Consider the following 26409-nt stretch of genomic DNA (forward strand, 5'->3'; position numbering starts at 1 on the left):
ACTTTAATGACAGGCTTCTGGGAGAGAAGCCCTGAGGCTCAAGTGAATTGAGAAAATAACCTCTGAGCATCTGTATTCAGAGGAAGAACCCAGGCAATATACCACTTTAAGATAGGTGCTGAATGAGAAGTAAACTTGTTATGCAAAGTAGAAGGACATTTATGGAAAGAGAGGTGAAAATGTGAACTGGTGAGAATTTGATGTATCCTTAGCTTACTTTGGGACAGAATATATGTGAGATTGATGCTTCTTTAGTTAATGATCCTCTGGCTTGTACCATCTGGGATACATATCTAGGGTAGTTGTACTCCAGTTTGCAAACTGCTGTTATGAAGCCACTTGATGTCATTTATTACCTTAATTTTATAAGTGTAGAATTTCATACTATATAGGATAAATTTAACAGAAAAAAAATTTTAATCCTTAACATTAACTCTTGCCTGAAGCATTTGTAAAAAGCTTCTAGCTATACTTCAGTCCCCCTCAAATCAGAATCTCTGCATGGAAACTTGGAAATACAAATAGTTAGCAAGCTTCCCCAGTGGTTGTTATTATTAGGAGAGTTTAGAGAACATTTATTTGTATGGTCAGTCTTCATTTGTATATGACTTCAATGGAAAGAAGGCTTGCTAGATATCTTGTACATAATTCAAATCCCCTTAAAAGGTTGGGTTAGGGGCTGAAGGTATGATGAAACAGGTGGAGTACCTGCCTAGTTAGTGCAAAGTACTGAGTTCAAAGCCTAGTACCAGAGAGAAAGGGAGAGAGAGAAGACCGGGAGAGAAGGAGAAAGTGTGTGGGGAGAGAGATTGGTGATACAACTCAGTGATAGAGTGCCTGGCTCTCGGTTCAGCCTCTAACAACTAACTCTCTCTCTCTCTCTCTCTCTCTCTCTCTCTCTCTCCATCCTGAGTTTTACTTGGTATAAGTTCATCAGTTTGATGGAGTCTTGAGTTCTCTACTTGAGTAAATCTGATTGGGAACAAAATTTCAGCTACTAAGAGAGAGTTGTGTAGCTGGGTGCAGCAGTATACAGCATAAGTAGGAGCACAGGTGGGGAAAAAAATAAAAGCAAGGTGCTAGGAAAAAAAAAAAAACAGAGGGAAAAGAGCTGCTTCAGTTGTGGCTCAAGCAGTAGAGTGCTTGTCTAGCAAGTCGAAGGTCCTGCGTTTGAACCTCAGTACTGTCAGAACAAGTTTGTGGGTGGTATGGGAAGAGGGAAAGAGACTGAGAAAGAGAAAGATGTTTGTTATTTGTGTTTAACTTGGAGTCTATGTGTTCTAAAATTTACCACCTGCAACAGAATGATATTGATTGACATGTTGGGAAGATTGAACCCAGCAAGTCCATGAATGAAGGTTGCCTTCTGATAGCTCAGGTCTGTCTCTTGTTCAGCCAGTTGACATGGTAGATCTGAAGTTACTGATCTTATGAAGAGTTGTTTTCTTCCCCTTCCCTCTCCACCTCGTCTTTTCTTCCTTTGCTCAGTTCTTTTTCCTTTTCCTCCTTCTGCCTTTTTGAATTTTCATATTTCTGGATTGAGGAAGAGAGTTTTACATTTTGGGCTTAGAAATAGAGTAAGCACTTTTCAAGGCTTAGCATCTGCATTGCTAAATTATGTGGAAGCTGAATTCACTGGGAATCAGCAGTCTTGCTTGGAGCACTGATAGCCAATAGCACAGTCTCCTGAGGTTTATCTAGGCTTTTTTTTTTTTCTTTTTCTTTTTTAAGAGAACATAAATGTTGATTTTGGGGACTCTTAAGGAACCAATAATAATTAATTTAGGAATTAGAGATTGAAAACAATAACTAAGCCTTACAGGCCCTTCCCCTTTCATCCCCTCTTTTTTAGTCTGTTGTGGGGTTTGAACTCAGGGCACTATCCCTGAGCTTTTTCACTCCAGGCTAGAGCTCTGCCACTTTGAACCACAGCTCTACTTCCAGTTTTCTGGTGGTTAATTGGAGATAAGAATTTTCTGTCCAGGTTGGCTTTGAAGTATGATCCACAGGCCTCAGCCTCCTGAGTAGCTAGAATTATAGGCATGAACCACTGGCACCCAAGTTTTCTTTTCTTTTGGACAGGATATCATTAGAGCCCAGGCGGGCCTCAAATTTGTGATCTTACTGCTTTTAGCCTTCCAAATGCTGGAATTATAGGTGCATACCGTTATACATTTCATCTTTACTGAGATGATACAATGGTATTTTAAATGACCGACAAGTGCCAGCAGTTATCCTTACTACTTGGGAGGCTGAAGCAATAGGATTGAGAATCGAAGCCAAGAGGCAAGAATTTGCCTCAAAAGAAGAAAGACTTTGATTTTGCTCATATTCATATATATATATATAATATATATATGTTATATATTATATATGTAATTTTTTTTTTTTGGTCATGGGGCTTGAACTCTGGTCCTGGGCACTGCCCCTCACCTCTTTGGCTGAAGGCTAGTGCCCTACCATTTGAGCCAGAGCCCCACTCCCGTTTTCTGTTTGTTTGTTTATTTGGTGCTGAGGAATCAAACCCAGAGCCTCATGCATGCGAGTCAAGCACTCTACCACAGAGTCACCTTCCCAGCCCATATTTTCATATTTTTAAGCAGTCATATTATGGTATGTTAAGGCGCTGGAAAGTAGATTATAGACATCCATATAGTGATTCAAGAAGATGGCCTGCAAGGTGTCATGATCTTCTGAAGTAATTTTTCTCTCATTTTAATTTTGCTTTTACCTTAAGTAACAATACTCTTTTCAAAGGTTGGGGTTTTTTTGTTTGTTTTTTGTTTTTGTTGGTCATGAGGCTTGAACTCTGGGCTCAGGCACTGTCCCTGTGCTCTTCAGCTCAAGGCGAGCCCTCTACCGCTTGAGCCACAGCACCACTTCCAAAGGATGGGTTTTTTTGAGACATGGTATCACTATGGCTGATGATTTGTTTATAGTTTAAGGGTGTTTTGGATATAAGATATATATGTGTGTGTATATATATATATACACACACACACACATAGGCAAAATTGGGTATTAAAAATTGCATGCCTTTTGTGTGCTTTTGTATACGTTATAGCTGTGGATTCAAACTCTCAAACTTTGCAACCAATAACATTGGAATTAAGAAGACGGAAAATATCAAAAGGAAGTGACATCCCATTAAAACGACCTCGCCTTGACAGAAATTCATGTGAGTCTCTGATTTTTGTGTGTGTGACTGCAATTTGACACTGAGTCTTCCCTATGTCCATCCTGTCCCGTATTCCTTATAAATTCTAATCACAAGAGCTAATAGGAACAGGATGTGATTGAATTCAGAGTGTTTGGTTGAAGATGCATAAACTGTGTTAGGGTTGAGTGGTAGCATATCCATTTCTATAAACCACATTTGTTTGGATTCCTCTGGAAGTTTAATGGCTTAGAATAGGATGATTTTATTTATTTATTTATTTATTTTTGTGTCCGGTCGTGGGCCTGAACTCTGGGCCTGGGCACTGTCCCTCAGCTCTTCAGCTCAAGGCTAGTGCTCCACCACTTGAGCCACAGCGCCACTTCCGGCTTTTTTTTTCTGCTTATGTGGTGCTGAGGAATCGAACCCAGGGCCTCATGCATGCAAGGCAAGCGCTCTACCACTGAGTTACCTTCCCAGCCCCAAGGATGATTTGATATGCTGAGTGAAACTCAAAAAATATTACTTAATGGTTAGAAAATTAACTTTTTGGCTTCAAGGAGAATTTTGTGATATCTCTCTTTTTTTTTTTTTTATTTTTTTGGTTGGTCGTGGGGCTTGAACTCTGGGCCTGGGCGCTGTCCCTGTGCTCTTCAGCTCAAGGCGAGTGCTCTACCACTTGAGCTATAGCGCCACTTCCGGTTTTCTGGTGGTTTATTGGAGATAGGAGTCTCACGGTCTCTCCTGCCCGGGCTGGCTTTGAACCGCGATCCTCAGATCACAGCCTCCTGAGTAGCTAGGATTACAGGTGTGAGCCACCGGCACCTGGCTTTGTGATATCTCTAAAAAAAGATGTGGGGTTTTTTTTTGGGGGGGGGGGGGGGGATGGTCATGGTGCTTGTACTCTGGGCCTGGTCGCTGTCCCTGAGCTCTTCAGCTCAAGGCAAGCACTGTACCACTTGAGCCACAGCACTACTTGCAGTTTTCGGGTGGTTTATTGGAGCTAAGAGTCTTATAGACTTTCTTAGCCAGGCTGGCTTTAAACTGCAGTCCTCACATCTCTGCCTCCTAAGTAGCTAGAATTTATAGGTGTGAGCCACCAGCACCTGGCTTAAATAAAGTTCTTGACTCTGGAAGTTAACATATAAGATTTTTTGGGGGGGTGGGGGGAGGTCAGTCATGGGGCTTGAACTCTGTGCCTGGGCACTGTCCCTCAGCTCTTCAGCTCAAGGCTAGTGTTCTGCCACTTGAGCCACAACACCACTTCCGGTTTTCTGGTAATTTATTGAAAATAAGAGTCTCACAGACTTTCCTGCCCAGGTTGGCTTTGAACCATGATCCTTAGACCTCAGCCTCCTAAGTAGCTAGGATTACAGGTGTGAGGTGCTTAGCTTCATATAAGACTTTTTGTTGAGAAATTCCAAAGTAGAACTTAGTTGTTAAGATTGACACATGAAGCCAGCTGCTGGTGGTTTAAACCTGTAATCCTAGCTCCGTAGGGACCTTAGATCTGAGAATCACAGTTCAGAGCCAACCCAGGCAGGAAAGCTTGTGAGACTCTTATCTCCAATTAACCACCAAAAAGCCAGATGTGGAGCTGTGGCTCAAGTGGTAAAGTGGTAGTCTTGAGCAAAAAAAGCTCAGATAGCACCCAAGTCCAGGTTTCAAGCCCCAGGACTGGCACAGAGAGAGAGAGAGAGAGAGAGACAGACAGACAGACAGACAGACAGACAGACACGGGGAGAGGGAGAGAGGAGAGAGAGAGGACTTGGTATCTATTTTTAGACTGAATCTTGAATAAAGTAAAATTCTATCCTCACAAAGAGACTTTGCCTTTACTTAAAACTGGGAAGGTATATTGTATATTAATTTCACATTCTAAAGTCTTTTTAAAGGCAATCAGCCTATGTACTTGTAGAAGCAGAGTTATTTCTTCTTGTTGGTATTTGGACTCCATCTCTCTTAATGGTTTATAGCCCAGGAAAAGTCAAAAAACTGCTCTGAAAACACTGACAAAGACCTATCCAGGAGACGGTCTTCCAGGCTGTCTACTAATGGGACCAATGAGATCTTAGATCGTGGCTTGGTTGTACCAGATTTGGTTGATACAGTTGATACGGATCCTGTAAAAGACCCATCTTCTAGTACCAAGCAATCTGAAGAAGGTAAGTCAGAGCATGTTAGAAACTGTTGTTTGTCCATCTAATGCCTGCCTAATGAGAGTAACTCTAAATTATCATTTATGTACTGGTTTCCATAAGTGTTAGATTATCTTAAAATGAAATTACTGGAATGGGCTGAAGTATTCTTGTAGTATGTTCTTTTCTGTTGATTCATTCCTTCAATAGCAAGCTTTGGATGCATTTGTATGGTTTTGTTTTGGGTAGTTGTTGTTGTCCCTCCCTCTTACCCTCCCTCCCTCCCTCCCTCCCTCTTTCCCTCCTTCCCTCCCTCACTTCCTTTCTCCTTTTTTTTTGTGGGGGGGGGAGGGAGGGGAGGGTCCTGAGGCTTAAATTCAGGGCCTAGGCATTGTCCCTGAGCTTCTTTGGCTCGAGGCTAGCACTCTACCACTGGAGCCACAGCACCACTTACGGCTTTTTCTGTTTATGTGGTACTGAAGAATTGAACCCAGGGCTTCATAAATGCTAGGCAAGCACTCTGCCACTAAGCCACATTCCCAACCCCTCCTTTTTTTTTTTTTTTTTCTCTCTCATTTACTACTGCATATGGATTGGAAGCACAATGCTTGAAGAGCTCTGCCTCACTGTCTTTGTGGTGCCATCTCATTCCATGGCTCTGCTTTTTGGTTGACCTCCTTTCACTTTAGCCCTGTTCTTTGGAATTACCCACAGCCCTGACTAGAATGTGTTAGACTTGTGAATGTATTCTTGCCTGTTGTGAGATGAATGGCTTCTTCTAACAATTCCCTGCCTTGTTTAGTCTGTTGTTTTCCAGATTTTGTGTGTGTGTGTGTGTGTGTGTGTGTGTGTGTGTGTTGTGTGTGTGTGTGTATGTATCAAGCTTTTTTTTTTCCCCCCCAGGTCAGTTGAAGTCTACTTTGGAAGCTAGCCAGGTTTCATCTGCTCTAACTTGCCACTCCTTTGGGGATGAATTGGGGTTTACAGACTTGGAATTGAACTGCAAGTCAATGGGAGAAAACAGTATGAAAACGGAACCACCATCTCCCCTTGCTGAATTACAAGAGGTTTCTGCTGTGGAAGGTTCATATTTATAGTTAACTCACTCTTCTATTTATATATACTTGTGTTTCTACTCTGATTTGTGAACTGAAAAAGACTTTTCTGATATTTCCTCCCTTTTTAAACAATCTTTATTTTAATGCTGTACCTTGCATTTTTTTTATTTGTTTCTACCGTTTCTCCAGCAGTTGTAGTTGCATGGAACATTGTCTCCTTTCTTCATTCAGTAAGACTGAGGGCTTCTTTTGGAATTATAGCTACTAGTGTTATTGACTTGAACTTGCTTCTGGGCAAAAAGGCTGAAAAAAAAATTGGGAAAACTTGCTTACACCCCTTTTATTTAAAGAAGATATTTAGGCAGTGCTGGTGGTTCATGCCTGTATTCCTTGCTACTCAGGAGGCTGAGATCTGAGGATCAAGGTTCAAAGCCAGCTAGAGCAGGAAAGTCCATGAGACTTTTTTTTTCTTTTTCTTTTTTGTTGGTTGTGGCACTTGAACTCTGGGCCTGGGTGCTATCTCTGTGCTCTTTAGCTCAAGACAAGCAAGCACTCTACCACTTGAGCCACAGCACCACTTCTCGCTTTCTGGTGGTTAATTGAAGAGTCTCACAGACTTTCCTGCCCAGGCTGGCTTTGAACTGAGATCCTCAGATTTCAGCCTCCTGAGTAGCTAGGATTACAGGCATGAGCCACTGGCGCCCAGCTCTGTGAGACTCTTGTCTCCAATTAACCACCAGAAAACTGGAAGTGGTACTGTGGCTCAAGTGGTAGAGTACTTGCTTTGAGGTGAAGAGGTCAGGGACAGCGCCCAGGCCAGGAGTTCAAGCCCCACAATTGACAGCCCCCCCCAAAAAAAGAAGCCCAAAAAACAAAAAAAAAACCCCAAGCCCCACCTAACATTAATACACAGCCTTAGGAAATGGTATACTGCTATGACCACATGGGAATTTTTTTCTCTCATATAGCTGTTGCATTGGTAGCTAATGGGATGTAAATAATGCAAACACTTAGTTTTGATAATGTCAGGCTTGTGAACCCAACTTCTCTTTCTCTCTCCTTCCTTCCTTCTTTCCTTTCTTCCTTCCTTCTTTCCTTTCTTCCTTCCTTTCTTCCTTCCTTCCTTCTTTCCTTCCTTCCTTCCTTCCTTCCTTCCTTCCCTCCTTCCTTCCTTCCTTCTTCCTCTCTTTCTCTTCCCATTCTTCTCCTTCTTTCTCCACCACCCCCCTCTCTATCTGGAATGAACTCAGGTCCTCTAGCATGCTAGGCAAGTGCTTTACCAGCTAGATGTTATTATATGTGTTTACACATGTTAGTATTACATATTTATATTTATTTTCTTTTGTTTGTATAGGTGTTTTTCTATAGCATAAACTTTTTTTTTGGGTCTGGTCATAAGGCCTGAACTCTGGTCCCTCAGCTCTTCAGCTCAAGGCTAGCACTCTACCACTTGAACCACAGCACCACTTCCGGCTTTTTTTCTTTTTGCTTATGTGGTGCTGGGGAATCGAACCCAGGGCCTCATGCCACCTTCCCAGCCCCTATTAGTTTTATTTTTAATGTCATTTTCACTATTGACTATATATCTACAGAATTCTATAACTCAAATTTGTTTTATTTGCTAGTACCTGGCCAAATGCTAGGAAGTTACCATCAGTGTTGGCAGAGCAGCTGTTTCAAAATAGTGAAGTTGAAAGTATTTAAGAATTAATTCCAGGGGCTGGGAAGGTGGCTCAGTGGTAGAGTGCTTGCCTTGCATGCATGAGGCCCTGGGTTCGATTCTTCAGCACCATATAAGCAGAAAAAACCGGAAGTGGCGCTGTGGCTCAAGTGGTAGAGGGCTATCCTTGAGCTGAAGAGCTGAGGGACAGTGCCCAGGCCCAGAGTTCAGGCCCCACGACCGGACCCAAAAAAAAAAAAAAGAATTAATTCCAGCCGGGTGCCGGTGGCTCATGCCTGTAATCCTAGCTACTTGGGAGGCTGAGATTTGAGGATCGTGGTTCAAAGCCAGCCTGAACAGGAAAGTCCGAGAGACTTTTTTTTTTTTGGGTCCGGTCGTGGGGCCTGAACTCTGGGCCTGGGCGCTGTCCCTCAGCTCTTCAGCTCAAGGCTAGCACTCTACCACTTGAGCCACAGCGCCACTTCCAGCTTTTTTCTTACGTGGTGCTGAGGAATCGAACCCAGGGCCTCGAGCATGCAAGGCAAGTGCTCTACCACTGAGCCACCTTCCCAGCCCCGGGAGACTCTTATCTCCAGTAAAACACCAGAAAACTGGAAGTGGCGCCATGGCTCCTATGGTAGAACATTAGCTTTGAACTGAAGAGCTGAGAGACAGCACCCAGACCCAAAGTTCAAGACCCATGACTGACCCAAAAAATAAAAATAAAAATAAATAATTCCATGAGTAATTCCATGGGATGGCTTAGTGGTAGAGTGCTTGCCTAGCATGCATGAAGCTCTGGATTAGATTCCTCAGTACCATATAAACAGAAAGGCCAGAGTGGTGCTGTGGCTCTAGTAGTAGAGTGGTAGCCTTAAGCAAAAGAAGCTCACAGACAGTGCCCAGGCCCTGAGTTCAAGCCCCAGGACTGGCAACAATTGCCACCATTCTTTGGTGCTTTCTTTGTCCAGCTACGTTTGATGTTGTGTCTTAGCCTCCCAAGCATTCTTCTTTTTCTTACTGGCTCCTGTCAGCATTAGGGTCCTTTTCCTCCAGCCTGCTTTTCTCTCATCCACCCCTGAAACTCTTTTAAAGATGACACATATATAGTGAGGTGGAAATTTATTCTCAGAACTCTGTTATGTTTTTTAAGAGAGTACACTAGATGACAGCCATATCCCTCATAATGCAGCAAACTAAGCTTTTAATATGGTGTTTTGGGATGGTGTTGTGTTAGACATCACTTGAAATTAGCAGTTAATGTTCCTGCACCGCAAGGAAATACCACATGTATGAGATAAGTGAGAAAACTAGGTTAGAACTAAGTCCCGTGCTTGTTGTAAAGTTGCCATGTTTTCTAGGGTCTTAGGATATCTTGGCAAAATATAAATACATGTTCACTTTTTGTATTATGTCAAATATTTTGGTATGTCTTTTGTTTGTAGAGTAGGCAGAAATAACCCAAAGGACAGATGATATACATTACAGTGATGTTTACACCAAGAACAGAAGTGTGGAAGACAGCAAGGCCAGAAGGGAGTATGTGGCATGTCTTTTGTCAATACTCTAGGATGGTATTTGGAATTCTTTACTTGTTTTTTGGGTTTTTTTGGGTCCGGTTGTGGGGCCTGAACTCTGGGCCTGGGTGCTGTCCCTCAGCTCTTCAGCTCAAGGCTAGCACTCTACCACTTGAGCCACAGCGCCACTTCCGGCTTTTTTTTTTTTTTTCTGTTTATGTGGTGCTGAGGAATCGAACCCAGGGCCTCATGCATGCAAGGCAAGCGCTCTACCACTGAGCCATCTTCCCAGCCCTTGGAATTCTTTAGAATAAGGGGGAATGTGTTCTGTCTGGAAGTAGAATAGTATTCCTGGCGTTTCTTTTGGAACAGCAGCTTTTTAGAAGATACAGGACAATCCAGAAAGATTGCTGGGGAATGGAGGGCATTGAGGACTCATTCACCAGGAATGTATTTTGTAAGTGAGCAGGAAATTGTGTGGCTTGTCATCAGAGCCTCCAAATGGGAGGGCTAGAGACTTCCTTAATCATAGTTTAGTGATGGTTGCCCCAAGCTGCTGCAGCTTTGACATTTCCAAATGGAGCCAGTGTCTGAGAAAGTGTGGGAGAGGCTCTAGGTAAGAGGAGGAACTGGCAAAGGAAACACATGTATTTATTTCCCAGTAGAAGAAAGGCATTTGGCCCACCCAGCCAAGCTCTGGCATTTGATGCAGTGCTGCCATCTTGTGGAGTAAATGTTCAATGTTTGGTTGGGCCAAGTGCAGAGATCTGCTTTCTGGGGAGAATCATGAAATGTTCACCAGTACTATGGGTTTCAGGAGCTCTACTTGAGCCACAGTGCCACTTCTGGTTTTCTGGTGGTTTAGTGGAGATAAGAGTCTCATGGACTTTCCTGCCCGAGTTGGCATTTTTTTAAAAATATATATATATTTTTTATGTAAAGATACCATACAGAGGGGTTACAGTTACATGAGTAAGGTAATGAGTACATTTCCTATCAAGTGTTACCCCCTCCTTTGTTTTCCCCCTACCATCCCTTTCCTCCCCAACTTTTCCCTCCCCAAATTTGTAAAGTTTGTTTCCAACATTTTATCTTGTACATCCTGTTGTTACAGTGGGTCATCCTGTATCCTTATTTCAGCATTTTGTTATTGCCCTTCCCCTCCCCAAATTAGAAAAATGTATATACAAGATGCAGGGCACCGGAATCAAATACAGCGAAAATGGGTTATACCATGAGGGAAGAGCATACAAAAGAAACAAAAATATCACATAGTACATTATAAATACATTAAAAAACAGCAAGAAAGATAAAACTTCTTGGATCCCTATCTTGGAATTTATTTTGCTTAGCATCGTCTTATATGGTCATAGTACATAGCTTGTGACCTTTTCTGCTTTTCCTAGACATACAGTAGTTATTATAGATAAGGGAAACCATGGGACCTATGTTTCTTTGGGCCTGGCTTACTTCACTTAATATAATTTTTTCTAAGTCTTTCATTTCTTTCTGATGGAGGCATAGAATTCCATTGTGTATATATACCACATTTTCTTGATCCATTCATTTACTGAGGGGCATCTGGGTTGGTTCCATATCTTAACTATGGTGAATAATGCTGCGATAAACATAGTTGTGCTGGTAGCTTTAGTATGGCCTTGTTTGTGATTGTTTGGGTAAATGCCTAAAAGTGGGATTGCTGGGTCATAGGGGAGCTCTATATGTAGTCTTTTGAGGAACCTCCATACTACTTTCCAAAGTGGTTGAACAAGTTTACACTCCTACCAACAATGCAGTAGGGTTCCCTTTTGGCCACATCCCCTCCAGCATCTGTTGTTATTAAATTTCTTGATTATAGCCATTCGGACTGGGGTGAGGTGGAATCTCAATGTTGTTTTGATTTGCATTTCTTTTATGGCTAGAGAAGTTGATCATTTCTTCATGTGTCTATTGGCCATCCTTATTTCCTCTTCAGAGAAGTCTCTCTTTAAGTCTTTAGCCCACTTATTAATCGGGAGGTTGTTTCCTTGAGGATTTGTTATTGGGGATTTAAGTTTTTTTGTTTTTTGGGTCTGGGGCCTGAACTCTGGGCCTGGGTGCTGTCCCTCAGCTCTTCAGCTCAAGGCTAGCCTCTACCACTTGAGCCACAGCGCCACTTCTAGCTTTTTTTCTTTTTGTTTATGTGGTGCTGAGGAATCTAACCCAGGGCCTCATCATGCAAGGCAAGTGCTCTACCACTGAGCCACCTTCCCAGCCCGGGGATTTAAGTTTTTGACTTCTAAGTATGTTTTAGATATGAGACCCTTGTCTGTTGTATGGCTAGTGAAGATCTTCTCCCAATCTGTGGGCATTCTTAGAATTAAGTAACTCAGTGCCATTATGTAATCTCAGTACTCAGGAGACTCAGGCAGGAGGATAGTATGTTCTAGGCCAGTCTGGACTGCAGAGTAAGCTCCAGGCTAGCTTGGGATATATCAAAATCTGTCTAGAACAAAACCCCAAATCCCAGCACTGGGCATTTAAGATGGGCATGTTAACTTATAACCCTCTTGTACACCATTTGAAATTCAGAAAAAGTAAAACAAAAACCCACAAGAGAGTTACATAATAAGGATGGGTGTGGTGGTAGGGGTGGAGGGTGGTATTGGGGCTTGAACCTAGAGCCCAGGCAGTCTGCCACTTGAGCTATGCACACAGTCCTTGTGAACATTTGGTCGCTTAGTTTTCTTTTCTTTTCTTTTTTCCCTATTCTAAGCCTTTGGCTGGCTTATGAATATTTAATCACATTTGTGTTTCTCTTTGATTGCTTTTTGTTGCTTCAAAGCTGAGAAAGTTACTCCTCGGATCTGAAAAACATTTGTTATCATGTTATAGCAAGGTACATGACTCGTCAAGAGGCATTAAACTATTGGGCCTTGTGGTATCACTGCTGATAGGAATACCAGCTATGCTGGATCTTGGTTCTGAGGAAGACAGTGAGAGTGGCTCTTTTCCTCTGGCTAGAGGTGTGTCACATAATAGGATCCAGGAACAGATGCTCAGTGCTCATGATGAATTGCAGCGGATAGTCATTTGTGTTAGGTGTGGATGACATGTACTCCTTGAGAGCCAGGGCCATCTGGATGCCTTCCTGAATGTGGAGTAAGCTGAGTCTGGATGTAATTTAAGACTTGCCTGAGCCAAGGAGGAATGGCAAGGAGAAGGCACAGGACCAGCAGAGGTGTGACTTTAAATTTAAAAGGTAACTGTAGAAGTTAGGGTGAGGGCATTGTGAAAGGAAGTCTTCTCTGAACAGTTAGCTCCTCCTTCCCTCCCTCCCTTCCTTTCTCTTTCCCTTTCTCCTTCTTCCCTTACTTCTGTACTTTCATGTATGGTAAAACAGTAGTGTATGGTGAAATTACAAGGATTCAACACTAAAACTTGTAACAGTTACATCCTACATCATTTTCTCTAGTTCTCTCCATACATATGATGGTGAATATTAATTTTATCCAACTCATGAGTAGCAAGTGCCAGCTTGAGATCTCTGCATTTTTGTTCTCCCATGAAGTCTGTGAAACCTTGAGAACTTAAAGATGTTTAAATAAAAACATGTTAATGCCTTTCTAAAGACAAATCATAGTTGTTTACCAGAAGTTGAATTCATTTTTTCAGACAATAATTTGTGGAGGTAATAGTAGTCTGCTTGATGTCTCAGCTAGGTACAGGTTGCTCTTGCACTTTGCCTTGCTATATGCTAGTACTGCCTTTGTAATGACTAATTGCAAGGGATCTTGTTTGTTTTCAGCACCAAATACATTTAAGAAAACAGAAGATGTCACATCTAACTCACCAGCAGTGGACCTAGACCACAAGTTTCGATGCAAGGTTGTAGACTGTTTAAAATTTTTTCGCAAAGCTAAGCTGTTGCACTATCACATGAAATATTTCCATGGAATGGAGAAGCCCCTGGAACCCGAGGAGAGCCCAGGGAAGAGGCATGTTCAAACAAGGGGCTCTTCAGCTTCTGACAAGGCCAGCCAAGAGAACCTGACCAGGAAGCGGGTCTCAGCCTGTTCCCCAAGTAAGTATCTTAGTTCTGTGTTGTATTGTAGAGGCCTAGGGATCTTCAACCTGAGTAATGGAGGAGTGACTCTCCCTGGCAACCCACTCAAGTCCTTGGGGGCAAAGAAGGTGTTTCCAGGCAGAGCCAGGCCAAGAATTCAGCTTTGCCGCTTGCTTTATCTCTTCCTACTGGACTTGCTTAAGTACTTAAGAAAACAGCATTGGAAATAAATTATTATGATTCCAACACTTAGTCATGTGTTTCATTCTAGCTGCAAAAGACAAGGAAAAGAATAAAGAAAAAAAATTCAAAGAGTTTGTGAGAGTGAAACCAAAGAAGAAAAAGAAAAAGAAAAAGAAAACCAAACCTGGTAAATGCTCTTGAGGATTCCACTTGGGTTTCCTTGCCATGGCTAGAAAAGTGTCTTCTTCTCCCAATGGCCTCTGAGCTTGCACTTAAAGTGGAAGGACCCAGGGGCTGTAGATTCAGCCTAGTACAGACCCTGGCAGGAGAATGATGTGGTAGGACATTCACAGGCCTTACTGCATTTATAAAAAGCCCTCTCATTTGCCACATTGTCCAGTGTTCCCTGTCAGAGGGTGGTATATATGAAAATATCAAAGAGGGGATGTGCAGGTGAATGAATGTCTGTTTTCATATACAGCTTAAAACACACATCCCCCTAAGAGAGGGTACATTTTCAAAAAAATGTGTCTACCCCCATAAAAATGTTTAAGAGAGCCTCTGTTTCAACACTGGAAGTTAAAGGTATATCATGTTTTATTATTATTTTTTGTTTTTTTGGGTCCGGTCGTGGGACCTGAACTCTGGGCCTGGGTGCTGTCCCTCAGCTCTTCAGCTCAAGCCTAGCGCTCTACCACTTGAGCCACAGTGCCACTTCCGGCTTTTTTCTTTTTGCTTATGTGGTGCTGAGGAATCGAACCCAGGGTCTCATGCATGCAAGGCAAGCGCTCTACCACTGAGCCACCTTCCCAGCCCTCATGTTTTATTCTCAGTATTGCTTTTGGCTTAGGAAAGAAAACTTATCAGAAAAGGGGGAGGGGATGATGGTGAGATGAAAGTGTTTGGAATTGAGATTCTCACAGGTAGTTGCAAGTAAGAGTCCCCATCTGCCCTCAACATCTCTGGGTGGTTACATTGTCCTCCAGCCTTTGAGCTCTTTGGACAGTAGGCTTGTTGGTTTAATGACATCTACTCCAGAACCCTTCGATGATGTCTGAGGTCATTCCTTCCTTCCTTATACCATTACAGAATGCCCCTGCAGTGAGGAGGTCAGTGACACTTCCCAAGACCCTTCTCCACCAAAGGCATTTTCTGTCACCAAGTCTGGGACCTCACACAAGTCTGGGGTCCATATGAGCCCACAGCTCCATGGCTCAGAATCTGGAAACCACAAAGGGAAATTGAAGGCATCTGGTAAGCTGATCACTGATCATTTGGTAGAAAATAGTACTTAGACCAGTGTCTGTGACAGAATACGCATGTGGCAAAGGTAGCTATGATTGTAACTAATGAGGTGTACAAAGACCTAGTGATTCTACTGTCCCTGGGATCTTCTTCTTCCTTCTTTCTCCCGTCTGCAGTGTTAAAGATGGCTGTGGAAGGACACAGATGACTGTAAAGTCATGTCCTGACTAGATAGGGAAGAATGTCTTAGACCATGTTAGGGATATGGGAAGTTGAAGCTCCTGTGACAGTGAATGCTATGACCTGAGTGCCCACTGACTTTGGGCTTCATGCTCCTGGGAAAATGGAGTTCAGTTCATTGCCAGGGAGCATGCTTAGTTTAGACTGTTACCAATAACAAACTAGCATTCCCATTTTTAGCCCCTTGGGAAGTTTCTGCAGAAGTGGATCTGTAAGGTCATTTCTGGATAGTCTGGGCTTCTTAGGAATTTTATAGCTAAACTTAAAATTGTGACTGTTGTCTTCCTTCTTCCAGAGGAGGATAATTTGAGTGAGTCCTCTTCCGAGAGTTTTCTTTGGAGTGACGAGGAGTATGGCCAAGATGTCGATGTGACCACCAATCCAGATGAAGAGCTTGATGGCGATGACCACTACGATTTTGAGGTGGTCCGTTGCATCTGTGAAGTCCAGGAGGAAAATGACTTCATGATTCAGGTATATAGAGGTTTCACAACATAGGTCTAAAAAGCATAAACTAGTCCTTGGGGAAAATGTTGAGACCAATAACAATGGCAAATCCCATTAGGAAACCCCAAACATACCTTCCTAATAGCAGCCAACCAAGTTTGTGTTTTGTCTCAGCTTCCTGGGAATTCCAGGCTGCCATAAATAGCCCATTGATGGAATAAGAGAAAGCTTGAGGACTGATCGAGTCCAAAGAGGAGAGACCTTGCCTGTAGCTACCTAGTAAGGAATTAGCAGAGACTCAAACTTTGGGGTGGCCCATGTCTTATTGAGGTAAATTTTCCCAGTAGCCTGAAGAAATGGAGAGTGGTTTTATAAATTGTTTATTTGCTGTTATTTGCTTGAAATTTCTGCCATCTTCCTTTTTGGGTTGTGCTTGTGCGGTGAGACCTCCTTACCTAGTTAGGGGAGACCATTACTGGCTTATCCTCCCCTTCTCCTGCTGTGACTAGATGGAGACTATTGCTGTCTGGTGACACTTGAGGCTGTCAGAGATATACTGGGGATTTGGGTAGCTGTCCAGCTGGCCAGGAAATCTGAGTTTGTCTTTTTTTCTGTTTTTTTTGCCAGTCCTAGCGCTTGAACTCTGGGGCTGGGTGCTGTCTCTGAGGTTCTCTTTGCTTAAGGAGAGCACTCTACCATTTGAGCCACAGTGCCACTTCTGGCTTTTTGAGTAGTTTATTAGGTGATAAGAATCTTCTCTGGCTGGCTTTGAACCATGATCTTCAGGTTTCAGCCTCCTGAATAGCTAAGATTACAGGTGTGAGCCACTGGTGCCCAGCCTTTTTTTTTTTTTTTTTTTTTTTTGTCGGTGGTGGGGCTTGAACTCTGGGCCTGGGCACTGTCCCTCAGCTCTTCAGCTCAAGGTGAGCGCTCTACCACTTGAGCTACAGCGCCACTTCCGGTTTTCTGGTGGTTTATTGGAGATAGGAGTCTCACGGTCTCTCCTGCCCGGGCTGGCTTTGAACCGTGATCCTCAGATCTCAGCCTCCTGAGTAGCTAGGATTACAGGCGTGAGCCACCAGCGCCCGGCCAGCCTTTTTTTTTTTTTTAATACCTGTCCTGGAGCTTGAACTCCAGGCCTGCATTCTGTTCCTGAGCTTCTACCACTTGAGCAAATAGCACCACTTCGGGCTTTTTCTTTTTATGTGATACTGAGGAATTAAGCCCAGGGCTTCATGTATGCTATGCAAGCACTCTACATTCCCACATTCCTAGCCTTTGTTTTTGTTTTTTAAAGTCGGTCATGGTTATGTTAGGATTAAGTTACAAACATTAGTGAGAAAATAAACTGGGTCCTAAATCTCAGAGGAGGGATAGAGCCAGGCTCAGAAGCATCAAATGCCATCGTTAGGAGTTTGGTCTCTGAAATTTAATCTCCAGATTCCTGATGGAGCCAGTTTGTTCTTTGTTTGTATTTTTTTTTCTTTTCCTACTTACTTTCTTGGAAAGTGCAAAATGGTCATCCACAGCCTCTTCCTACCTTCCCTATTTAACATTTTGTGTTCAAAAGGATAGATAGGCAAGGTTGGAGTCTCAGTCCTAAATTCCTTGGCCAGGAATTCCAGCCAGGTTTAGGTCGGATATTAGTGTTCAGGAACAGTCACTTCTGGGGAGTGGGAAGAGGCTTGTTCTGGGCTGAAAGCCCATAGTTGGTCTGATCATCTGCTTTGATGGAGGTTGGGATATCTGGGCAGATTCACATTGTATGTAAAAAGGCTGTCTGGGGCCCATGTCTGTTGCTATGTAGATGGGTCATAATGGTTCCCAGTAAAGGGGTAGTTGCTCATCACCAGGTTGCCTGCCTAATTTATGGAGATTGTGAGAAAAAGGGCCAGGCTTCTTGGCTTCCTTTCTGTTAGAACTTTGTTTTTTTGTTTTTGTTTTTTTTCTGCCTGTACAGTCACATTTTGAAATTCACTTTTGGTCTTCATTTAATATTCATTGAACTTATGTGTTTTATTTTTGCATTTGTCTTTTTATAACTCATAAGGCTTTACTGTAGTTTAAGTTTTCAGGACCAAAGTGAACAAACCCACTTGATTTTTTATTATTTACCAAGTACTTACCTTTGCTCATGTTGCTTGCTTAATTGGTGCACTCCCATTTGAGCTATACCTAGCCTGGGTTTTTGCTGGATAATTGGAGATAAGAGTCTTGGACTTTTCTTACTTGGCTGGCAGACACTTCAGTAGCTTATTTTCAGTTTTTATTTACGTGTTTTTACTTATTTTTTGGTCAGTCGTGGGGCTTGAATTCAGGGGCTTGGCACTGAGCTTTTTTGCTCAAGATTATTGCTCTACCACTTTGAGCTGCAGCTCCACTTCTGGCTTTCTGGTGTTTCATTGGGCTTTTCTGCCTGGGCTCATTTTTTAATTTTTTTTTTTTTTTTGCCAGTCCTAGGTCTTGAACTCTGGCTCTGGTGCTGTCTCTGAACTACCTTTTGCTCAAGGCTAGTGTTCTTCTACTACTTTAGCCACAGCACCACTCAGCTTTTTTTGTAATTAATTGGAGATAAAAGTTTCATGGACTTTTCTGCCTGGGCTGGCTTTGAACTGTGATCCTCAGATCTCAGCCTCCTGAGTAGCTAGGATTACAGGCATGAGCCACCAACACCCAGCTGTTTTTACTCCCCCCCCCCCCCCCCCTTTGGTCCTGGGACCTGAATTCTGGGCCTGGATGCTGTCCCTCAGCTCTACAGATCAAGGCTAGCGCTCTACCACTTGAGCCACGGCACCACTTCCGGCTTTTTCTGCTTACGTGGTGCTAAGGAATCGAACCCAGGGCCTCATGCATGCATGGCAAGCGCTCTACCACTGAGCCACCTTCCCAGCCCCTGTTTTTGAGACAACTTCTCACTATACCCCTGAGGCAGGCTCAATGTTAGCATTCTTTTACCACAGCCTCCCAAGTTCTGGGATTATAGTAGGCCAGAACCCTGTGTACAGCTTCATTTCTTTCTTTGTATGTGGTTATGGATCAGTAGACAAGTTTGATGTGCATAGTCATTGTCAGGGTGCCTTTTAATTTTGTGTATGTGTGCACTTGCTAGGGGGCCCTCTGGCTATAGTTGAATTAAGGTCTTTTTTGCTCAGGCCAGCCTGGACCAGAATTTTTCTGTTTATGCTTCCTATTGTACTTGGGATGGCAAGTGCATAGCACCTAGCTATTAATAGACATGTGGTCTCATGAACTTTCTTTTTGAGCTGGGCTTAAACTACAGTCCTGGTCTTAACCTTCCATGTACCTAGGCTTGCAGACATGAGCTACCAGTACCCTACCAGTGCCCATTTTGGATGATTTTTCATAAAACAGCATGCTGTGTAGTCATGTTGATTAATTAGGAATAGAAGGAAAAACTTTGTTCCAGGACATTTTAACAGTGAGCTAGTTTGCCAGTACAAAATTGTGTTGCTGGATTCTGTTGTCTTACCATTTGGCTTGGAATGTGTTCAAGTGTGTAATTTTAGTTTTGTTTTTTAACTAATCCCATTTTTTAAAAAAATCCCACTTTTGCAGAACCTCTGAAGCTTTGTAGATACCACTAGAAAATTATGTGACATGATGACTACGTGTGTGTGTGTGTGTGTGTGTGTGTGTGTGTGTGTGTGTGTGTCAAAAATATATATAAGCCCCAATCCTGGGGCTTGGACACTGTCCTTGAGCTTCTTTTGCTCAAGGTTAATACTCTGCCACTTGAGCCACAGTACTACTTCAGGCTTTTTCTGTTTATGTATACTGAGGAATCAAACCCAGGGCTTCATGAATCCTAGGCAAGTATTCTACCACTAGCCACACGCCTGGTCTCACTACTAGGATTTTTTAGTAGACATTTCAAATAAGTTTGTTTTAAAAGGCTGGGTGCCTGTGGCTCACACCTGTAGTCCTAGCTACTCAGGAGACTGAGATCTGAGGATGGAGTTCAAAGCCAGCCCGGGCAGAAAAGTCCATAGACTCTTATGTCCAATAAACTACAGAAAACCAGAAGTGGCCCTTTGGCTCAAGTGGTAGAGTGCTCGCCTTGAGCTGAAATGTTCTGGGACTGTGCCCCTTTGTTTCAATTCTTATCTCTGGGTGTATGCTAAGTTTGTGCCTTAGTAATCTAATTGGATTTGGCCCTTGTCTGTTTGGAGTGGGCAATTAATGCCCCTCCTAGTAGGACTGATCTTCCAGTATGAACCATTTCTGATGTTCTATAGTACTCTCACCACAGACCTTTCTCAGTGTAGAGACTAGAAAGGTAATGGGATATTAGAAAGTAGAATCCCTCCTTTTTTTTTAAAATGCTGTTCGTGGGGCTTGAATTCAGGGCCTAGACACTGTCTTTGAGCTTTATTGCTAAAGGCTAGTGCTCTGTCATTTAAGCCACAGCTCTAATTCTGGCTTTTGGTGGCTAATTGGAGACAAGAGTCTCTTTTGGTGGATACTTGGAGATAAAAGTTTGACAGACTTCGTGCCAAGGCTGGCTTCAAACTGTGATCCTCAGATCTTCGTCTCCTGAGTAGCTAGGATTGTAGGCATGAGCCACCAGCCCTCGAACTCAATTTTTTTTTTTTTTTTGGTTGGTCATGGGGCTTAAACTCTGGGCCTGGGCTCTGTCCCTGTGCTCTTCAGTTCCAGGTGAATGCTCTACCGCTTGAGCCACAGTGCCACTTCCAGTTTTCTAGTGGTTTATTGGAGATAAGAGTCTCATGGAGTTTCCTGCCAATTCTGGCTTTGAATAGCGATCCACATATCTCAGCCTCCTGAGTAGCTAGGATTACAGGCGTGAGCCACTGGTGCCCGGCTCAAACTCAACTTTTTTGATTCTTCAAATTAGGTGAGGATTGAACAATTTCATTCATTCCACAGAGAGTGATTAGGCAAATAAAAGCTTTAGAAATGGAGTGAAAACAGTCATAATCTGACATGAGCACTGCTCATTTGATCTAAATGTTCTTTATCTGTGCTGGTCGGTTCAGTAGCCAGCCATGAGCCTATGTGGTGGTCATGCACCTAAGCTGTGGCTCATGGGATTGAGGTAGTGAATGTTTAAACTTGTTCACTGAAATGTATTAAATGTATAGCCTCATGTAGCTAATGGTGGCTATATTAAATAGTGTGTTCCTGATCTGTGATTATAGCTCTGTTTAGTGAAAGTCAGTAGGGCATGCTCATTCTTCTCCTTCTCCTCTTTGCCTCACCTCCTCCATCAAATGGTCTTATTTTGGATGAGGATGTCTTCTGAATTTAACTTTTGTTGTCTTTTCAATTTTCACAGTGTGAAGAATGCCAGTGTTGGCAACATGGGGTCTGCATGGGATTACTGGAAGAAAATGTGCCCGAGAAATATACCTGTTATGTTTGTCAAGACCCTCCAGGTAGAGTTTTCTGGAGTAAGAGATGGTAATAGTATGTAGTTTTTTTCTTAAAAGCACAGCTGGCCATGAAATAATGCTAAATGTGGTCACAAGATACATTTCTTTGGTATTGACTAGATTTCAGCTCCTCTAGCCTACCTGGTGGCCAGCTCTCTTGAACTTAGCAGGAAAATAAATGTGTATGGAAAGACTCACCTAGTAGAAGGACTGCCTTGAACTAGAATTTAGGAATAAGCAAATATGCCATCTAAATAAATACTGTTTATACACAGTATGATATTGCTAATAATAAATACAGTGTTGTGCTACAATGTAGAACTATAACATGGCCTGACTAAAATTCTATGAAGAATTTTGACTGCTTTGTGAATGTTTCCTTGCTTAGGTTCCTGATAATCTCTATGCTGCTCACTATATTGTAGAAGCTGCTGCAGTGAACATCTTTTCTTTCTTTTTTTTTTTTGGTCCGGTCCTGGGGCCTGAACTCTGGGCCTGGGCACTGTCCCTCAGCTCTTCAGCTCAAGGCTAGCGCTCTACCACTTGAGCTACAGTGCCACTTCCAGCTTTTTTTTTTCTGCTTATGTGGTACTGAGGAATCGAACCCAGGGTCTCATGCATGCAAGGCAATCGCTTTACCACTGAGCCACCTTCCCAGCCCCCCCCCCCCTTTTTTTTTTTATTTCAGTATTGAGGATCATACTTAGGGCTTTATGCTTGCTAGGCAAATGTTGTATGATGGAGCCATTTTTATCTTTATCCCCACAGTTCCTTTTCTTGAAGAGCTCATTAGTATGGGCATATGGTTCTATCTTCTGTAGTGGCATCCATACCACATTGTATCACCACCACTGGAAGGGATACTCCTTAAAGGAAAGGCAAAGGTGTGATTGCGGTGTGCTGTAGGATGGGTCTGGTGGGGCTTCTACTCCTGTTTCTGCTTGTAGAAATTCATTTGCCACATAAACAAATGACTTTATCATTTCATAAAGTAACTGGCATTAAAACTGGTTGGCTGGGCCAAATCTCTAAATTCTGCTGGTTATATAGCAAAGACTGACTACTATGGTTCTGTTGTTGTTGTTGTTGTTATTGTTATTGTTGAACTCAGGATCTGGGTGCTGTCTCTAAACTTTTTTGCTGAAAGCTAGCACCCTGTCATTTTGAGCCACAGCACCACTTCCAGGTGGTTAATTGTAGATAGTCTCACGGATTTTTCCTGCCTGAGCTTCCTTTGAACCATAATCCTCAGATCTCAGCCTCCTGAGTAGCTAGGATTACAGGCGTGAGCCACTGGTACCCGGCTATCTTGGTTCTTTGTTCAGCAAGCAGGTCTCCTCTGAGCCTGAAGACCTCTGTTGTAACTTGTCTTAGATTAGTCCATAGAATAATCAGTCTCCATTTGCCTTTTTATCCTAAGGGAAGAATGTGGTCAGGTGATTAGACAGGTGAGCAAACACAGGCCAGGAAGGGATTTGACTGAACCAAGGTGACCCCACCATTTAATGCTAGGCAGGTGATGGGAGCCACTTGTCCCTAATTTTGTCTTATAAACAGGTAGTACTGTTCTGAATCTTGCTACTATGACTTCTGCTTATAGTGATTGTCCCTGTCATTTCCCTGGAATCCTGAGGATTTTGTAAGGGCAACTTTTCAAGATTTTTTTGGAGCTGGGAGCATAGCTTAAGTGTTAGAGGACTTGCCTAACATGCATAAAGCCCTTGGTTCAGTGCCCAGTACTGAGGCTGGGGGAAATCCTCCAAAAGAAAAAGATGGGTTTTGCCCTGTCTTTCTCTCTACTTTTGTCTCTTTAGAGAATAGAGATGATATATTCCATTTTCATCAAGTCCTGTACATTTTCTGAATTTCTTGTGTAACCCTGATCACCAAGGCCATGAATATTCTCCCTTGAATAGAGCCCCTGGTATCGATACAAGGTCTGTGTTTGTAACTATTGGACTCTGTTGTGATTTGAGCCAAACTTTAACAGGGCTGGGGATGTAACTCAGTGATAAAGTACTTGTCTGGAATGGAAGTTTAACCTAACAGATTCATGTCTTGAAGGTTACTTATATATATATATATATATATATATATATATATATATATATATATATATACATATATATATATATTTAACAGAATCTATGTGTGTTATTGCCATGTGCCTTGGTAAAACCAGAAAAGGCCCAAGGAACCTCATAGGAATAACTTGTTTCACAGTTACTAACAGATGAATAATATCTTCATTGGTTAGGAGCTGTTCATTGGGCTTTTTGAGTAGGAAATGCTGCTGAATCCTGTGTTTATGTTATCAGTCCTTTCTAAGGAGTCATAATAAGCAGGACCACTGAAACCAGGTCTTCATCTACCATATAACAGATGGGAAGCAGAAGTGCAAAGGAGGAACTAGGCTTGGTCCTCTAGTTAAGTAGTAGGTGGTACAGCTAGAAAGGGTGTTAGAGCTTCTTTCACTTATTTGATAAATCCATCCATAACATTTTTTACCAGGCTCTGGGGCTGCAGCCCTGAAGGAGATGGTTTCTATTCTGGCTGTTAGTAGGACAGAGAAATAAATAGATGTTAAAGCAAGCTAAATAAGCAAGACTTCATTGGGTGCTAATGGTTCATGCCTAGCTGCAACAGGAGGCTTAGATCTGGAGGATGTGAGTATGAGGACAACCCAGGTAAAGAAGTCCTTAAGACTCCCATCTCCAGAGTTACCAGAAAAAAGTCTGGGCTCGTGTGGTGGCTCAAGTGGTAGAGGATCAGCAGAGCAAGCAAGCCGAATAAGTGTGAGCCCTTTGGTTTTAAATACAGTTCTAGTCCCTTCCTCCCCCACCAAAAAAAAAAATGGTTAGGCCCTGGTGGCTCATGCCTGTAATCCTAGGTACTCAGGAGGCTGAAATCTAAAGATCTAAAGCCAGCCCAGGAAGGAGACGCTTATCTCCAATTAACCAGAAAACTTGAAGTGGGACTGTGGCTCAAAGTGGTAGAGAGCCTTGAGCAGAAGAGCTCAGGGACAGTACCCAGGCCCTAAGTTCAAGACCCACGATTGACACACACCAAAAAATTATGCTGACTATGGTAGGTAGGGTTGGAGAAGTAAGAAGAGAGGGAATGACTTAGGGTCCTTGAAAAGGTTTTCTTAACTAAGGGAGTTGTGAAAGGTCTCTCTCAGGAAGTGGTGAGGAGCCAGCCATGCAAAACCCAGTGTAATAGTGCTCAGACACTACAGCGAAGAGAGACCAAGCTTTGGAAATGCATGTGCGTGTGCGCTCTAGAAACTCAAAGAGTGCTACTATAAGGATGGGGGGAGGGAGGCAGGAAAGTTGGGTTGTGTGGGCCTCACTAATCCTTGTTTGGGCTTTAGGTTTTCTTTTGTAAGTAGTAGAAAGTTGTGGAAGGTTTTAAATGGAGGAAGGAAGGATATGTTTCAAATTTAAAGAGCTAATCCAGACTCCTGTTCCACCTCTGGTGTGTTCCAGGAGATGAGGTTGTGTACCTTATTCACTACCTTACTACCAACACCTAGTAGATGCCAAGCAGATGTTCATTGGTTAAGTGAAGACAGTGATTGTGTAGTGTCAAGGAGATGGCTTTTTTTTTTTGTTGGTGGTGGTCCTGGGGCTTGAACTCGGCCTGGACACTGTTCCTGAACTCTTCAGCTCAAGCCTAACACTCTACCACTTGAGCCATAGCCACTTCCAGTTTTCTGGTGGTTAATTGGAGATAAGAATCTCATGGACTTTCTGCCCAAGCTGGCTTTGAATTGCAATCTTCAGATCTCAGTTTCCTAAGTAGCTAAGATTACAGGAGTTAGCCCACTGACATCAAGGTGGCATTTTTTGTTGTTGTTGTTGTTGTTTGTTTTCAGCCATGTTTAACTCTCTCTGTGTCACTGCTTTAGGTCAGAGGCCTGGCTTCAAGTACTGGTATGACAAGGAGTGGTTGAGCAGGGGACATATGCAAGGCCTGGCATTTCTAGAAGAGAATTATTCCCATCAGAATGCCAAGAAGATTGTGGCCACCCACCAACTTCTTGGTGATGTGCAAAGAGTGATTGAGGTTCTGCATGGCTTGCAGCTCAAGATGAGCATCTTGCAGTAAGTGTAGCACTTGTAGCAAGAAAGAGTCTGCTTTGGTGTCAAGTTGAAAGTGGGGTGGAATGGGTGATTTAAGAAATTGGGAAGGGCTGGGAAGGTGGCTCAGTGGTAGAGCGCTTGCCTTGCATGCCTGAGGCCCTGGGTTCGATTCCTTAGCACCACATAAACAAAAAGAAAAAAAGCTGGAAGTGACGCTGTGGCTCAAGTGGTAGAGCGCTAGCCTTGAGCTGAAGAGCTGAGGGACAGCACCCAGGCCCAGAGTTCAGGCCCCACGACCGGACCCTCCCCCCCCCCCCCCCAAAAAAAAAAAAAAGAAAGAAAGAAATTGGGAAGCCACAGAATCAAGTCAAAAGACCAAAAAGTTTAAGAGTTTTACTAAAAATTCTATTACTTATTATATAGCTAAATTGTAGACTACTTATCTAGCATGTGATAGGACCTGGGTTTGATTCCTAGGCACCACAAAAAACAACAAATGAACAAAAAACCAAACCCTTAGTTTTATATGACAAACATTTCTTTTTCTTCCTTTTTTTTTTTTTTTTGGTAGGTCATGGGGCTTGAACTTTGGGCCTGGGTGCTATTCCTGAGCTATTCAGCTCAACTAGTGTTCTAGTGTTCTACTACTTAAGCCACAGCACCATTTCCGGTTTTCTAGTGGTTTATCAGAAATGAGTCTCACAGACTTTTCTTGCCCGAGCTGGCTTTGAACTGCAATCCTCAGATCTCCGTCTCCTGAGTAGCTAGGATTACAGGCGTGAGCTACTGGGTGCCCTACTAAACATTTCGTTTTCAAAGGAACTGATGTCAGGCTTAGTGGCTCATCCTAGTTTCTTGAGAAGTAGAGATTGGAAGCATTGCAGTTTGAGGCCAGCATGGACAAAAAGTTAATGAGATCCCATCTCAGTACAGGGGTGATTCATGCCTGTAATCCTAGCTAGGCTGAAGGCAGAGGTAGGAGTATCATGGTTGGAGGCTGGCCCTTATCTGAAAAATAAATTTAAAAAGCAAAAAGGCCTGATACATGTCTCAAGTGGTAGAGTACCTGCTACTCAAATGTAAGGCTCTGAGTTGAAACACCAATATCACTAAAAAGGAAAAAAAGATAAAAATTGACTTTATTGAGGTTACCTATTTAAGGGCTTACTGAAGCCAGGCACTTGTAGTTCATGCCTTAGAGGCTGAGATCTAAGGATTGT

General features: G+C 42.8%; 1 protein-coding gene across 3 annotated transcripts in view; it reads left to right on the forward strand.

Annotated features, from left to right (window-relative positions):
* Positions 1-26409, forward strand: part of Phf20 (PHD finger protein 20) — a 104880-nt gene that overhangs the window by 68108 nt on the left and 10363 nt on the right. For 2 of the 3 annotated variants that reach the window (XM_042694361.1, XM_042694362.1), the window contains 8 exons: positions 3065-3178; positions 5134-5322; positions 6199-6378; positions 13318-13593; positions 14848-15012; positions 15539-15717; positions 21008-21107; positions 25015-25210. In XM_042694361.1, coding sequence (XP_042550295.1) covers positions 3065-3178; positions 5134-5322; positions 6199-6378; positions 13318-13593; positions 14848-15012; positions 15539-15717; positions 21008-21107; positions 25015-25210 — 1399 coding nt within the window. Of the gene's footprint in view, positions 1-3064; positions 3179-5133; positions 5323-6198; positions 6379-13317; positions 13594-13846; positions 13946-14847; positions 15013-15538; positions 15718-21007; positions 21108-25014; positions 25211-26409 lie in introns of all 3 variants that reach the window. The other variant, XM_042694360.1, reaches the window with a different exon arrangement.

This window comes from Dipodomys spectabilis, unplaced genomic scaffold (assembly GCF_019054845.1).
Source record: "Dipodomys spectabilis isolate Male_0828 unplaced genomic scaffold, ASM1905484v1 ptg000175l, whole genome shotgun sequence".
NCBI classification, from domain to species: domain Eukaryota; kingdom Metazoa; phylum Chordata; class Mammalia; order Rodentia; family Heteromyidae; genus Dipodomys; species Dipodomys spectabilis.